Source organism: Prionailurus bengalensis, chromosome C1 (assembly GCF_016509475.1).
Source record: "Prionailurus bengalensis isolate Pbe53 chromosome C1, Fcat_Pben_1.1_paternal_pri, whole genome shotgun sequence".
NCBI classification, from domain to species: domain Eukaryota; kingdom Metazoa; phylum Chordata; class Mammalia; order Carnivora; family Felidae; genus Prionailurus; species Prionailurus bengalensis.
Genome location: NC_057345.1, coordinates 203,655,624 through 203,672,941, shown reverse-complemented (window position 1 = coordinate 203,672,941; position 17,318 = coordinate 203,655,624). Strand labels below are relative to the sequence as shown.

General features: G+C 36.8%; 1 protein-coding gene across 3 annotated transcripts in view; it reads left to right on the top strand.

Annotated features, from left to right (window-relative positions):
* Positions 1-17,318, top strand: part of USP37 (ubiquitin specific peptidase 37) — a 100,290-nt gene that overhangs the window by 61,223 nt on the left and 21,749 nt on the right. For 2 of the 3 annotated variants that reach the window (XM_043577819.1, XM_043577818.1), the window contains exons 15-19: positions 1,286-1,365; positions 3,645-3,809; positions 5,467-5,532; positions 8,188-8,329; positions 11,290-11,545. In XM_043577819.1, the coding sequence (XP_043433754.1) occupies positions 1,286-1,365; positions 3,645-3,809; positions 5,467-5,532; positions 8,188-8,329; positions 11,290-11,545 (709 nt within the window). The remainder of the gene's footprint in view (positions 1-1,285; positions 1,366-3,644; positions 3,810-5,466; positions 5,533-8,187; positions 8,330-11,289; positions 11,546-17,318) is intronic. The other variant, XM_043577820.1, reaches the window with a different exon arrangement.

Below are 17,318 nucleotides of genomic sequence, written 5' to 3'. Positions count from 1 at the left end.
TTTTGGTATTTTCACATAACTAAATTTTATATATCATAGATAATAGTATTTGAAATTGGTTTCTTTAAGGCAGAGTTTCAACAAATAGATATGAAGGGAAAACAAATAAGAAATATTTATAAAAAGTATTTTTAAAAGCTTGATAAACCTAGTCGTTAATTTGAAGAAGACTGTTGATTGCTTAAGTAGATTATACATTTAACTCAATAGCAGGTGTTTTAGACCACCTTACAAGCAGTTACTTGTAAACAAGTACCAGCTTGAAGCATATGCTAAAATTTGGTAGTAGTGGTAAAAATTGGAGACACGATGTAAGTTTGTATCTAAGATCGGAGGAATGAAAAAATACTCTTTGCTTTTCCTTAGGTGGTATGTACCCTATTAGAAACAAAAGGGAAAAGTCATGTATATCCAAGGCTATAGATAAATATGTTTCTGTGATTTACTCTTAGAGATATTCAGCAAGTTTTGGGGGCATAATTGGACCTATTGTGTAGCTGTCCTTATAACTGATGGAAATTTGCCAGGATCACCCTTTGTCTATTTAATAGTGGTTCTTGTTTTGTTGTAGCAAATGGGCAGCGTTGTCTTCCTAAGGTTAAAAAAAAAAAATTCTGTTCTTTAAATGATGAACATTCAGCTCCACCCAAAGATAAATACTCTGCTTTTCTTTTTGTTTTATCATTCCTTACTATTCCTGTTATTATCATAGAATTTGAAGCTTTTCCTGTGTATCTTTTACCCCCGTTTTTTAAGGATTTCTTGTTTCAGTTTTCTCTAGGTAATGATATCCACCCCAAACTTTGGTCCTTTTAGAGCAGTTGTTCTTAGTGGGCTGTCACCAGAAGATTGAGTTCCATTATAAGAAAGGGGTAGAGTTACACCTAACAGACCAGGAACTCCGCCTAACCTGAAGGTGATCTTATCTCTGCTATGGCCAAATGTTAAAATCTGGATATACTCTTGGCAGTGGTTCTTGTGCATCCATGGGGAAAAGGTTGAGAATCTGCTACTGTAGAGTCTAGTTGCTATCATAAATTGAGATGTTTCCATGGTAAAAAAGGAAATTAGGAATTCTGAAATAGGGCATGATATTATAAGATGACTGTTTTGAGGATTAGGTCTTAATTTAGTAAGGCTTGTGGCTCTAGACACAAAATTTAAACTGGTCGGAGTTGTCATTGCACTGAACTAGTAGTATGACTAGAGAAGAGTATTAGCATTGAATGGGGTAATGCTGATTCAACTTCATGCTTCTTTATTTTTCCCTCTCGTCTTTTTACAGGCAGAAGAACTTGAGTATTCCTGTGAGAAGTGTGGTGGGAAGTGTGCTCTTGTCAGGCACAAATTTAACAGGCTACCCAGGTAAAATTAATTGCTCTTCAGTTTTTCTTCTTTGAAGTATTTACAGATATTACTGAATAAGCGAGGCTCACCAGAATGGATTGGTAAAGCAAAGCGGAGATGTGAGAGGGTAGGGGGAGGGAAGTTAGAATGCTCTTCCATTATAAAGGAAGAATATTTGGAATGCTGAAGAAGGGAAGTCACTTGAGAGTCCCCAGAAGATGGCAGGAAGAGGATGTGGCTGGTGAGACTTTGGACCAGTGGTAGGGATCAGCTAGTACATTTTTAATTTGGTAATGTATAACATTCAGTTGTAATTTGTTGTTTGGTTATGTGCTAGTCTCCCTCTCTTATCCTGAGCCTTCAGTGAAAATCTGCCACAAACACATGATAGGGTGTGCATGAACATAAAACAAGAGGAGTAATTTTCTACAAAGGATCTTGTAAGTTAGTAAGTTTCCTATAATCTAAACAGTTCTGAATTAGGAATGAAATTAACTTGTATTAGCTCTGTGTAAACATACATAAAACCAGTTAGACACAATGTGATGTGATGATAGTGCAGCTTTTAGTTCTTTCCAAGAATAGATCTCAACCACAAACAAGGTTATTATTAAGTATTTATGTGGCACTTTGCCTGCAGAGTGCATTACTTTCTTTTATTAGCTTCTCTTTTCTGTAAGCATAGGATTTCTGGAACCTAGCCCCTAGAGACTAGAGATTAGTTCTTTTACATTCCATAATCTTGCTAGAAAATGAATTTCTTTTAAAGGAATGACTTTCTAAATCAGCAGTATTGTTATGTTGACCACTTTTTACTCAAGAGATTTAGTCTTTTCCTATTTGTGAGTGTTTTGAGGCAGGAGGTGGGAGGGAGCAAACCTTAAGGCAAGGGATTGATTGTTATCAGTTATCATTAACTAAGGAAAGCAGTGTATAGTTTTAAATACTCATTTGACCTGGCAAGCTGAATGTCTGTTCCCTTTTCCAGTGGCTAGCTGTTTGGTCTTTTAAGGGGAAAAAAAATACTTACGGGAATTATTTTCCTTGGTTTTCTATTTTTTCTGGTAGGTCACTTATGTTACAGGATAATTTATTCTGAACTTTAGAAGCCTTTGTATCATAAATCCAGATTATTGGACTTGCTCTGTTTTTGTTCATTTCAGTATTAAATCCAGTCTACTTTTATTCTTGATGTGCCTGGTGTCTTTATCAAATATGTTCAATTTTAGTCTACTTTATCTTTATAGATCAGTGATTTTGACTATCATCTATCTGTTTCATAGTACCTTTTTTTGGTAGGATTATATGAAACTTTAGTCAAAATATTTGACATGAGTTTTTATTTCTTTGTATCATTTGGATCCTTATGTTCTCTTAGGTTATGAATTTGAAGATTATGAGTTCTAGCATACTTTTTAAAGAGGAATGCAGTCAGTAACTTCAGTTTATAATTTTTTTTAGTTTGTGGCTTCTGTGAAAAGCTATGTACGGTAAGAAAGAAAACAGATTTCCATAAATCAGACATTTTGCCTAAAATTGAGGTTTATTCCCATAAGAGTTCTGAAATTCAAATTTTAAAGTGTTCTTGTGGGCTGTGAGATATATTTAGTCCATCTAGCAGAGATTATGGTCTGTATCACAGGTGAAAAGGTTGGCACAATAGTAACTAAAAAGAAGTGCTTCTACAGAGCTAAAAAGCCTTTTCAGACCCACAAGCCAGATTTGGCATGTACATTTTGTAGAACTTTTTGCAGAGAAAAAAGTGGAGAAAACTTTTTCTCTCTTAGCCTAATCTCTCCAGAGAAGGTGCTACACTGAAGTAAGAGTAGTTCTTGTCAAAAATCATTTTGAAAAACTTAATGTTCACCCTCAAACATAAGGGCTGTTTAACACTTTAATTAAATTACCAGTAATGGTTATATAACACCTATTTTTTTTTTGTAAACTACATCACATTGAAGTAAATAAGGATTTAACCCAGTACCACATTTTAAAATAAAATGCGTTTTATTTGGTGTTTTTGTTTTCTTTTTTTTCTGGGAACATTATAAATATTTTACCCAAACCTCACTTATCCACCCTATGCCCATGTTTTATTTTTACTTATATAGTGGTGCCTGGCACATGGCAGATATTCAGTAAATGTTTTTTGAAGGATCTTTAGTTTAGCCAAATGTATTCTTTAAGTCAAAAGCTATGTAACATGATTAGTTACAGTGATCTCTTTTCACCTGTAAGAGAGCTAGCTAGTATCTATTAGGTGTCAGCTAATAATGTCATCATGTCCTGTTTTTCAGGATTCTCATTCTTCATTTGAAACGATACAGCTTCAACGTCACTCTCTCACTTAACAACAAGATTGGGCAGCAAGTCTTCATTCCAAGATACCTGACCCTGTCCTCTCATTGCACTGAAAGTACAAAACCACCTTTCACCCTTGGTTGGAGTGCACATACGGCAATGTAAGTCCTTGAGAGAGAATTTCTTTATCTTCCCTTTTGAAGTTAAGGGGCTTTAATATCTGATCAAAACAATGACTGAACTAGATAACATGACTCCCCGGTAAAATCAGACCAAGAAGGAGATTTTAATTTTGCTTTATTTTAGGATTTTGTGTTAAGTTACTTCCTTATGGAAGTAATTAAATAAAATGCTTAAAATTTTTCCAAGTGCATTAATTGCCTTTCATAAAAAGTTACCTTTTTAGAGAGTACACTTACTCTCTTAGATTACTAGAAGATAAGCTTGATACATTTTAGGAATATAAATTGGAATTTGCATGTTCATAAAAGTTACCTGAACACTAAAAAATAAATAAATAAAAAGTAACCAATTCCTGTGTTCTTTCCCTAGAAATTCTGTTTCAGTAGATCTGAGAAAATCAGTATTTTTAACAATGCCTTTGCTGACTGTCTGGAATATGCAAGTTTGAGAAACAGTATACTAAATGTTATGCCAGGGCCCCCCAGATTGATTGGGTCTTCATAAATGTATCATCACCAGTGTGAGTGAAGAACTTTTGTGGCTCCTAGAAGTTTTTCCATGAGAAAAGTAGTAACCGTTACTTTTGATCTTGCTTCATCGCATATGCTGGGAAAACCATAGGACTTCTCTGAATGTAGCTCTTCCTTCTGCATACTTGGATTACTTTGGAGCCATGTACTGTAGTTCTTTTTTATACTTGAACTCTAATTTGGTAGAATCATAAAGTTCTCAAACTTTAGAGGTGAAAAAGGATCGTAGAGATTTTGTCTAAATTTTTAATTTTACAGAGAAGATCCAAGAAGATTAAGTGATTTTCTTAAGGTTATGCAGTTAGCAACTGGAAGAACCAGGTCTCTTGGCTAAAGTGGAATAGACCTTTCAGAAAGTAAATGAACGTTTGCTAACATGAATTGATGCCTTTTTATAAAATGTATTTCCCTTGGATTAGAAATGGACATATATACCACATCATATAAGTTTATCCTAAAGGCCTCAATGGGTCTACTTACTAATAAAGACATTTTCCCAGAGTCTTAGTGTTTCTGGATTTTCTCTTACGGCCTTTCTTCAGAATTTGTTTCTGCTTCATGCAAAGTGCCCACTGCTGGTAGAACTGTTACTCTTTCTGGCCATTAGTATAGGCGGTTTATTTCACAGACTGAAACCAGGCTGTATGACTCCACAATTGAATAGCTTTAAGACTGGACACATTCTTTGACCTGTCTGTAGGGAATATAACAGGATGGTTGTGAACATTAAATGAGGTAATACACGTGAGCTCTTACTACAGTGTCTGATAGCCAGTAAGTCCTCAATAAATGAGAGCTATTATTATTTTATTGCTTAAAAGTAAAGAACTGAGACAAGATAATTTTTCCAAAGTTGTCCTCTTCATATGCATTCCCTTTGACTTCATTTCCAATGCTGTTTATTTAGATCATTGGATCAGGAAGAGCCTAGAGATGGTATCTTGTTTTCTCTTTTGGCTTCTATTGCTAGTAGAAGTATTATAATTTTTTGCTTTTCAAAAGGATACATAAGGGACTATAGTATAGAATAATTCGTTTTATAAGTTTAAATATATATTTTAGTAATGTAATTATATACATTATATATTTTCTAATTTTCTGATAGTTCTAGACCATTGAAAGCCTCTCAAATGGTGAATTCCTGCATCACCAGCCCTTCTACACCTTCAAAGTGAGTTATATTTCTTGTGTACCCAAAATTTGTATTTTTAAGGATTTGGCTTGCCCTAATTTCTGAGATTATCCCTTCCCCTTTTCTTTGTTTCTCTTTGCATGATAACTGCTCTGTATTACTATACTTTGTAATTTTCCTGAATCTGCCTTAAACTGTAATGTAGGGTATAACAAAGTCTTTGATAGTGAAGCACATTCAGATGATCCTCTCAAAATTTTGTTTTTAAACTTAAGTCATCTGTTAATATGTAATATTTTCATCCCACAACTGTAGAAATTAACTGATGACAAGGAATTTTAAGGATTGAAGAGATAAAATAACCCCTGTTGGTGTAAAGCACTATTCCTCAAAAATACACCTGGAAATCCCAAATTATCTTTTCGCCTGTTGCTAGCCAGTCTGGGACTTCCTTGTTTTAGACACTTAACTGGCGCAGTTCTGATAGGGAGCAAGAAAACAAACACACAGTGAAATGTAGCTATTCTACAAATGTTTTATATTTTTTACTTAAAATGGAAAAGTTTGTCCAAGAAGAGAAGAAAATACTTTTTTTAAATATATCTCCTCTGTGATTTAACTAGAACCACAGTTCCTGATTAGACAATTCTAAATGACTTGGTTGTCATTTATCTTTAAAATTAAACACTTTGTTGTTTAAGGGCTTTGGGGGGCTAATATAACCATAAAATGACATTTGGGAACTGCTATTTTCTTTTCCTCCTGTTAATTATTTTTCAGTGCAATTAAAACCAGATGACTAACATGACTAGAAATCTGAAATGGTACCGATATGAATACTCTTGCCCGTTCTCAAGATACAAATGAGCAATACCACTTGGCTGCTTAGAAAGTGAGCAAGTGATGCATTTACAGGATGAATATTTTTCCTTACTACAGGCAAGCTGCCTTCTGTGAATATAGTAATTATTAATGGAATGCACTCTTTATGTACCAAATCACTATAGTTTCAAGAAAGAGATGGTTTCATTGGGCATCATTATATTTGGCATGGTCATCTGTTCTCCAGGGTCTACTGGTATGAGAATTTGAGAGCTGATCAATAAAGGATAATTAATTAGGCCCTAGAAGACCTGTCATGCCGATCAAACTTAAAAGAGGCTGAGTTATGAATAAGAATACCATTGGTTCCTCTACAATGTCCTTTGTCACATTTGACCCTGGTATTTTAGTGGCCAGGTGTCACCCTCCTTCAGCAAAGTATTTACATGCATAAACAAATTAATACATTCAGTTTTGCTTGGTGAGCATGAAATCAGAAATGAGGAATTAAGACGGCTGATTGGCTATTTCTAAGTTATGCTAAAAACCCTTTTGAACACCTAATGGGAGGCTATTCAAGTGTGTAGGCTGGAGTGCAGTGATATCCTGGGTGCTCTCAGCCACAGACTATGTTTGGGTTTATCACTGACCACTTGCCTCTTTTCTTTGATCTACATTGCTATGCGATCCTCCTGGTTTCCATTGTGGCCTCTTATTTCTTGGTGCCATCATTCTATATGTTTATTTACAATTTTTACATTTAGATGAATTGCATTTTTCCAATTTCCATTTTACTTTTTTTTTTTTAGTATAGTATACAAATTTACGTTAACCTTCATCAAAGAAAATTCGTGCTCTTTGACCTTTTCCACTTTTTCTTTTAGTTTATTTTCAGCTCACTTAGAAGACAATGCAGTAACACCTTACTTATCTGGTATCATTGAAGAATGATATTTTATGTAGCCAAAGCTTGCCTTTTTAAGCATCCATCTTTAAAATGCTTAGCCATTTTAGATGGTTCTGTACTCTGTAACCTTACAGAATTCTTTATATTCTTAAATAAAATAAACTGAAGGTAATTTAAATATATTTTAATGACTTAGAATCAGCATTATGAGTCTCACCTATTACACTGTGTTTTAATATGATCATGCCCTCAGAGGCTTTTAATTCTTACAAAACAGTTTATATTAAATGACTTTATAGTTCTTTATTGCCCTTTTTGTGGTTATTCTCTCTCATTTCCTAGCTCTCATTTCTTGATGAACTTGCTACCTTATTTTATGCACCATTTCCTGGGAAAGAAAGGGTCCCTGTCTAAAGAGTAAAGTGCATGGGCTTTGAAACTACTGCTTTCCTGAGAAGCCTTTTTTCTTAGTTTTGAATCCCTGCATTCTGGAAACTAGAGGTTGCCGGAAGTCTGACTTACATATAATTGGATAAGTGGAATGTTACTGTTAATTTTAGAATACATGGATCATAATTAAAAAGATCAAAAATTAGTCCTCATGCACAAAGTTGTCAAAAACATTTATTCATTGCCATGTCTGCATGCATTCAGTAGAGTACTTGCTTTATAAAACCAAAAACTACTTTGGGGTTGATCATTAAAAGAAAAAAGGCACAAAGTGATTGGTTTACGGATGATATATAATAGCATAAGAATTGTCTAATTTTCAAAGCATGGCTGTTTTGGAGTGGGGCAAAGGTAATGCTTAAATATATCTCTTCTGTATCCTTTTTTCTCTGTAAATCATTTTCCATAATGGAAAAGTTTTTTGTTTTATTTTGGTATTATATGCATCAAGGAAATAACAAGGACAAGTATTTATTTATCAGACTCATATAGGTTTTTATTTTCTTAAATTACAGGAATTTCACCTTCAAATCCAAGAGTTCCTTGGCTTTATGCCTTGATTCCGACAGTGAGGATGAGCTAAAACGCTCTGTGGCCCTTAGCCAGAGACTTTGTGAAGTGTCAGGCTGTGAACAACAGCAGGAAGACTTAGAAAAAGTAAGTAATTTCTCACCAAAATACTTGGCAAATATTTGTATAGCTCTTACTGTCCAAACACATGCCTTTATAACCAGCATCGGCAAACATAATACATATACAGGGTAGATCGTAAACTTAATGGATCTGTTGAAACACCAGTTTTAAAGAGTGTACTTTCTATAACTATAAACAGTCTGTTTAAAAATGGATTGGGATTTAAGTTATTCTTTTTTTTTTTTTTTAATGCTTATTTATTTATTTATTGAGAGAGAGAGAGCATGCAGGGGAGGGGCAGACAGAGAGGAAGACACAGAATCCGAAGGAGGCTCCAGGCTCTGAGCTGACAGCACTGAGCCTGACACGACACTCAAACTCACAAACTGTGAGATCATGACGTGAGCTGAAGTCAGACGCTTAACCGACTGAGCCATCCAGATGCCCCTGGGATTTTTTTTTTAATTGAAGTATAATTGACATATTTGTTTCAAGCATACAGCATAATGATTCAATATTTGTATGTATTGCAAGAATATCACCACAGTAAGTCTAGTTAACATCTGTTACCATACACAGTTACCTCCCCCCAATTTTTTTTCTTATGAGGACTTCTAAGATCTGTTGTCTTATGCAGCTTTCAAATATGCATATAATATATATATTTTTTAATGTTTATCTGTTTTTGAGACAGAGAGAGAGAGAGAGAGACAGAGTGTGAGTACACAAGGAGCAGAGACTAGTGAAGACACAGACTCTGAAAGCAGGCTCCAGGCTCTGGGCTGTCAGCACAGAGCCCAACACGGGGCTCAAACTCACGAACTGTGAGATCATGACCAGAGTTGAAGTCAGATGCTCAACTGACTGAGCCACCCAGGTGCCCCACAACAGATTATTAACAATAGCCTAATTCTGTACATTACATCCTCATGACTTATTTATTTTATAACTGGACGTTTGTACCTTTTGGCCTGCTTTATCCACTTCACACCAGCACCCGTGCGTGCATGCACACACATACACACACACACACACACACACACACACACACACACACACACACGCGCGCGCGCTCACACTCGCACACACCACCTCTGGTCCCTAGCAACCACTAGTCTGTTTCTACATCTATGAGCTTGGTGGGAAGTTTTTTGTGTTTTTCAGATTCCACGTGTAAGTGAGATCATATGGTACTTGTCTTTTTTTGACTTATTTTATTTCATTTAGTGTAATAACTTCAAAATCTATCCATGTTGTTGCAAATGGCAAGATTTCATTTCTTGTTTATGGTGGGATAGTATTCCATTGTATATGCCACATTTTTACTTATCTATTGATGGACACTTAAGTTGTTTCCAGGATTGAGACTTAAGAAATGAAAGTTGTTACAGGTTCAGAGCTACTTTCACATATTGGTCCCGAAATAATTACTCATTTTTTTTAATACTAATTTTTAATATATGGGAGACTCTAGTAAACGTTTTACATCAACAGGCCAACCAGGTCATCTAAAGGTTTAAATAATTGAGGTGTCTGGGTGGCTCAGTCCGTTAGGCGTCCGACTTCGGCTCAGGTCATGATCTCACAGTTCGTGAATTCGAGCCCCGCATTGTGCTCTGTGCTGACAGCTCAGAGCTTGGAGCCTGCTTCAGATTCTGTGTCTCCCTCTCTCTGTCTGCCCCTCCCCACTCACACTCTGTCTCCCTCTGTCTCAAAAATAAACATTAAAAAAAAAATTTTTTTTTTTAATTTAAAGGTTTAAATAATGATGTGAGAAGGTGTAACTTCATCATTTTCAATCTTGATACATAATAATAGTTAATACCTTGAAGTTACAAGCTTCTCTAGGAGTTTGCATCATCTCGTGTGACTGTTTGATTTTAAATCTCCCTTTTGGTTAGGTAACACTTTAATATAAAAATAACATAACACTTTAATATAAGCACTTTAATATAAACTTTAATATAAATAATTATATTTATAAACACTTTATATTAATAAAGTGTTAATAAAATAATAAAATTAATAAATACTTTAATATAAACACTTTAATATAAAAATAACAATTTAATAGTTATTTTTTATTGACTTGTTTCCCATCTAATTTCAAAGCTAAAGATAGTTTGTGGTTGCTCACCCTGAATGAGAAATGAAAGTCAGAATGAGAAATGAAAGTCTTTGATTTTTGCTCACATCATGATCTCATGATTAATGGGATTGAACCCCACCTTGGGCTCTGCTCTGACAGCGTGGAGCCTGCTTGGGTTTCTTTCTCTCCCTCTCTCTCTCTGCCCCCCCCCCCCACTTGTGCATGTGCACACACTTGCACTCTCTCTCAAACGTGAAAAAAAGTTTTTAGTTATAATAAGAATAAAAGTAAATATGAGGTGTAGTGAAAACATTTCTAGTGTAGTACACGTGTAACTGAAAGAAAATACACCAAAGATACCTTTAGGAATTATCCCTGAGTGATGGATTTTGAGTGAATTTGTTTTATTATTTTTAGGTATTTTCTAAATTTCTTTTTTTTTTTTTTTTTTCAACGTTTTTATTTATTTTTTTTGGGACAGAGAGAGACAGAGCATGAACGGGGGAGGGGCAGAGAGACAGGGAGACACAGAATCGGAAACAGGCTCCAGGCTCTGAGCCATCAGCCCAGAGCCTGACGCGGGGCTCGAACTCCCGAACCACGAGATCGTGACCTGGCTGAAGTCGGACGCTTAACCGACTGCGCCACCCAGGCGCCCCGGTATTTTCTAAATTTCTACAAAGAGCATACTTAATAAAATAAACCTGTGTCCCTGTGTATTTATTTAAAAGAAAATTAGGCTTGCCAGTGAGTTTATATGTTGGTTATTGATTGTTAAATAACCTAAAACTTCAAAGAAAGGAAACTTTTTAGAAATAAACTTCTCACTTTAAACTCTAAGACTGCTATATTCATAGGCATTCTGGTTTCCTCTAAAAGTAACTCTCTTCTTCAGGATTCCAAATCATGCAGAATAGAGCCTGATAAGTCTGAATTGGAAAACTCTGGATTTGATGGGATGAGTGAAGAAGAGCTTCTAGCAGCTGTTTTAGAGATAAGTAAGAGAGAAGCTTCACCATCCCTGAGTCATGAAGATGATGATAAACCAACCAGCAGCCCAGATACTGGATTTGCAGAAGATGATATTCAAGAAATGCCTGAAAATCAAGACCCTGTGGAAACGGAGAAGCCCAAAACACTTGCAGAGCCTGGTAGGTTTAATGAAAAGAATCATCTGTTAAGGCACAGCGGTGTTCTGTCGCCTTATCGGGACAAGCAGCTTCTCAATAATGGGAGGTGAAATGAATCTGTGTAACAAGACTAATAATATTTTCATGCTTCCCCCCCCCCAAAGCAGTTTAAAAAATGAGGAGTAAATATTTTGAGTAGTATCCAGAGGCTGCTGGTAAAGTATGCCTTATCCCTTTAAGTGTACATCAACGTTTTACTTATTTTTGGGACAGAGAGAGACAGAGCATGAACGGGGAAGGGCAGAGAGAGAGGGAGACACAGAATCGGAAGCAGGCTCCAGGCTCTGAGCCATCAGCCCAGAGCCTGACGCGGGGCTCGAACTCACGGACCGCGAGATCGTGACCTGGCTAAAGTCGGACGCTTAACGGACTGCGCCACCCAGGCGCCCCACCTTTAAGTGTACATCAAAAGAAAAGTTAGGATTCCTTTGTGCACATAAGTAAATGTGTCATTTTTTGGCCACTTTTTTCCTCACCACTGCTCTCTCAGAAATTTGTATAATTCTTTCCTCATTTTTCTGTATTTGAATTTGTACTGAGTTTTAGTGTATAAATTGAGTTCTCCATTCTTTGGGTTCATCCCTTTATAATGATAGAAACACCACTGAACTAAGGTCAAGTTTTGAGCCTCTAATCTTTTTTTTTTTTTTTTTTTAAGCTTATTTATTTTGAAGGAGAGCACATATGAGCAGCAGAAGGCCGGGGCCGGGGGAGGGGGGATGGTGGTGGGGAGAGAATCCCAAGCAGGCTCAAACTCATGACCTTGAGATCGTGACCTGAGTCAGATGCTTAACCCACTGAGCCACCCAGGCACCCCTGAGCCTCTAATCTTGGCTGTACCACTGACTAGCTATGAATTTCTAAATAGGAGATTTAACCACTTTGACAGTCAGCTTTCTGATCACTGTGTGGGGATACACCAGGCATGCTTTGGAAAGTTGTGATTAGAATGTTAGATCAAATATACATATATTGTAAAGGGCTATATGGATAGAAAATTATTTTGTACTAATTATTTCTATTTTGTTATTTCTCAAATCTGTCAATGATAACAACAGAGCTGAGCCTCCTTGCCTTGTACTGTGGGTATTTTAACAGTTTTAGGTGTAAAACCTTTACTGTCTCTTCCTGTAACAATCTAATATTTTTCTCCTGATATCCACATTATCTATATCTGTGTAGCTGATGTGTTTCAGTACATCAAGCCTGAAATTTTGGAGATGAAGAGAACAGTAGTATATCATAATTATTTTCTGTATTCTTTGGGGTTAAGTCTTATCAACTGAGTTTATGTGCAAGTGAAAATAAGAATTAGTATATTCTCAGTTTAAATGGAAACAAAAAGCTGATGGTTTTTGGATCTGAGTGTTCCCTTTTTTTCTTTCTTGATGCAAGTATCCTTAGGAAATCCCTTTCTTTTCTTAAACTCATAGTCACCACCCTTACATATTATTGGTTAATATCAGTGCTTTTGCCTTTCACCAGTAATTCCTGCATTCACCTCTTCCTTCCACTTGTTTGCTCTGTCTTACATCTCCCTAAAATTAACAAAGGAAGTTATTCTTCTATACAATTAGTTCTACCTTATTGTCTGTGCCAATGAGGGAGAACACTGAGTTATCAAAATCAATAACCACAGGTGGCTTGCAACTGTATAGGAGCTTTGGGAAGAGCAAACTTGTTAGTAAGTACTTTATATCCTTTTTGTAAAACTGTCTGTTCTCTAGCTCCTGTCTTCCCCAATTGGAGGCGAGCCTTTGTTGTGTTTCCCGTTTCATTAATGTCATGGTTCCATTCACCTTCTTACTATAACCGAAACCCAAAAACATTGCTTTTCCTGCAAACTTTTTTTTTTTTTTAATTTCTGGAAAATATAGACCAAGGACAGAAGTAGAGAGATGAGTATAATGAATCTTCACCCTTGTACCCATTATCAACAGTAATTATCAAAAAGTCAATCTTAAAAAAAAACAAAAAAAAAACAAAAAACAAAAAGTCAATCTTGTTTCATCTATAACCTATCTTCCTTCTCTACCCCATCCCCTAGATTATTTTTCTTAATGTTTATTTTGAGAGAGAGAGCGCAAGCAGAGGGAGAGAGAATCCCAGGCAGGCTCTGCACTGTTTGCATGGAGCCTGACATGGGCTCAGTTTCACAAACCATGAGATCATGATCTCAGCTGAAATCAAGAGTCAGACGCTCAACTGACTGAGACACCCAGGCACCCCTAGAAGTAAATCCAAGATATTAGATCATTTCATCAATAAAGATTTCAATGTCTCTAAAAGAGCTCCTTTTTAAGAAAACATATCTTCAATCCCATTATCATACTTTAAAAAATTAGCAGTATGAAATATGATCATATTCTCCATAAGTTTTTTACTTTAAAAATGTTCAAATCTAGAGAGAAATTGAATAGATACATCATTTAACATTTCGTCACATTTGCTTTCTTCCCTCACAGTGTGTGTGTGTGTGTGTGTGTGTGTGTGTGTGTGTGTCATTGTGTGTGTCATTGTGTGTGTCTGTGTGTGTATGGTTGTGCAGCAGTTACCCAAAATTAGTATCTTAAAACAGCAATAACATTATCTCTCATAACTCTTGGATTGACTGGTCTTAGCAGCTCCTCTGCTTCCTGTGATGTTGGCTGGGGTTTGACTAGGTTGTAACATCCTAGATGGCTCATCTAAGCACCTTGGTGATGTTGGTTAGAAGAGTCTGCTGGGATGGCTAGATATCCTCTCCATTCTTTTTTCCCCTCCCCCTCTTCATCTTTTCATCTCTTCATGTAATCTCAGGGCCTCTCCTTCTCCTTGTGTTCTCTCTAGCAAGATAGCTAAGCTTCTTACATTACAGTTCAGGGCTCCCAAAAGCACAGAAGGGGAAGAAGCTACCAGGTCTCCTTTATTTAAGCTTAAAATTAGCACAGAATCAATTCCATCACATTTTGTTGCTTAAAGCACTCCCATGTTCACTATGGGGGTGCCTACACAAGAGTAAAGAATACTGGTGGTAAGAGTACTGCGTAGTTCATTGGAGGCCATCTTTGCAGCCTACATACATGTATGTATGCACTTTTTTTTCTTTCTTCCTTTTTTTTTTTTTTAAGTTTTTTGTTTTTTATTTTTGAGAGAGAGAGTGCAAATCCCAAGCAGGCTCTGCATTGTCATCACAGAGCCTAATATGAGGCTTAAACCCACAACCGTGAAATCATGACCTGAGCCAAAACCAAGAGCTGGACGTTCAGCTGAACCACCCAGATGCCCTGTGTACTTTTCCTTTTTAAAGCAACTGTTTGGAATTGCAGGTATCATGATTCTTCACCCTAAAACACTTCAGCCTCAGTCTCCTAAATATATGGAAATTATTTTACATAACAGTTATCACACTTAGCAATATTAACGCTGTGTCCATATATAATTCCAGTGTAGAGGCCGCACACGTTTCTCCAGTTGTTCTCCAAAATATTTTTTATACTTTTTTTCCCCACCTAGAACCCAGAGTTTACCCACTGCATTTGATTGTTAGGTGTCTTTAGTATGCATTCACGGCCAGTTTTTTCTTTGAAAGGCTCCCATTGTGGATTGCTCTACTCTTCTTTAAGCATAAGTCGTTTTTTTGCATACCATAAAACTTCAGACCTTGGAGATGGGATGAGTTTTTTTCTTGTTACTCACTGCCATCACCAGACCTCTGTCTCTTTTCATTCTACAAAAATCCCAGCTTCTCGAAGTGTAAGACATTAAACTTTGCCACCTATCTATCTCTTCCTATAGCTGTCTTTTACCTTTCAGGTTCTCTCATCAACATCTTAGAGCCCTCAGCATCTTCATAAATGATCCTTTCAAAAGCCTGGTTTCTCAGTTCCTGATCTTAATTCCAAAGATCTTTTTTCCTACCCCATCTTGATCACTGACAGTAGTCCTGTTTTAGACCAGTGGTTCTCAGAGTATTTTCACAGATCATCAGTATCACGTGGGAAATTGCTGGAAATGCCATTAATGGCCCCACCCCAGACTTATTGAATAAGAAACTCTGTATGTAGGAGTTGGCATTCTGTGTTTTGACTCCCAAGTCATTCTGATGCATGCTAACGTTTGAGAAACCCTTCCCTTGACTTTGTCGTCATCAGTAACTGTGCCACCTTTGAAATCTTGATTTCAGATACCTTCTCTCCATCCAACTTAACCTCGTGTCCTGTTCTGTTGTCAGTGATGACTTGATCTCATTACGGTTTCCAGTCATGGGCACCTGGGTGGCTCAGTTGGTTAAGTGTCTTGATTTCGGTTCAGGTTATGATTTCACAGTTCATGGGATCAAGTCCCGCCTTGGGCTCTGCACTGCAGTGCAGACCTGCTTGGGATTCTCTCCCTCCCTCTCTCTCTCTCCACGCCTCCCCGCTCAGGCTTGTTCTCTCTCTCAAAAATAAATCAACTTTAAAAAAAAAAAAAGAAAGAAAATAGATGTAATCAGATGAACATTCTGCCTTCACTTTTGTTATGGAGGAAATATCCCTGCTCTTTAAGGCCAGTCCCTCCATTCATATTCAGAATTTCATCCACTTGTTTCTTGACCTTCTCTCTTGAAATTATACCTTCTCTTCTGCGTCAAGTCTTCCCTCTCTTGTAAATTACTCTTGTGTGCCTTAATCTCTAAAATGATTAAAAACCCATCTTTTTTTTTTTAATGTTCATTTTTGAGAGAGAGAGGGAGGGAGGAAGGAAGAGGGGGAGGGGCAAAGAGAAGAAAACAGAGTATCTAAAGTGAGCTCTGTGCTGACAGCAGAGAGCTGAGAACCTGATGTGGGACTCAAACTCATGAACCACTCACAAACCTCGAGATCATGACCTGAGCCGAAGGCGGTGCTTAACCGACTGAGCCATCCAAGTGCCCCTAAAAATCCATTTTTATTTTTATTTTTTAAAAATTTACATCCAAATTAGTTAACATATAGTGCAACAATGATTTCAGGAGTAGATTCCTTAGTGCACCTTCCCCATTTAGCCCATTCCCCTCCCACAACCCCTCCAGTAACCCTCAATTTGTTCTCCATATTTATGAATCTCTTATGTTTTGTCCCCCTCCCTGTTTTTATATTATTTTTGTTTCCCTTCCCTTATGTTCATCTGTTTTGTCTCTTAACGACCTCATATGAGTGAAGTCATATGATATTTGTCTTTCTCTGACTAATTTCATTTAGCATAATACCCTCCAGTTCCATCCACGTAGTTGCAAATGGCAAGATTTCATTCTTTTTGATTGCCGAGTAATACTCCATTGTATATATATACCACATCTTCTTTTTCCATTCATCCATTGATGGGCATTTGGGCTCTTTCCATAATTTGACTATTGTTGATAGTGCTGCTATAAACATTGGGGTGCATGTGTCCCTTCGAAACAGCACACCTGTACCCCTTGGATAAATACCTAGTAGTGCAATTGCTGGGTCATAGGGTGATTTTATTTTTAGTTTTTTGAGGAACCTCCATACTGTTTTCCAGAGTGGCTGCACCAGCTTGCATTCCCACCAACAATGCAAAAGAGATCCTCTTTCTCCACATCCTCACCAACATCTGTTGTTGCCTGAGTTGTTAATGTTAGCCATTCTGACAGGTGTAAGGTAGTATCTCATTGTGGTTTTGATTTGTATCTCCCTGATGATGAATGAAGTTGAGCATTTTTTCATGTGTCGGTTGGCCATCTGGATGTCTTCTTTGGAGAAGTGTCTAT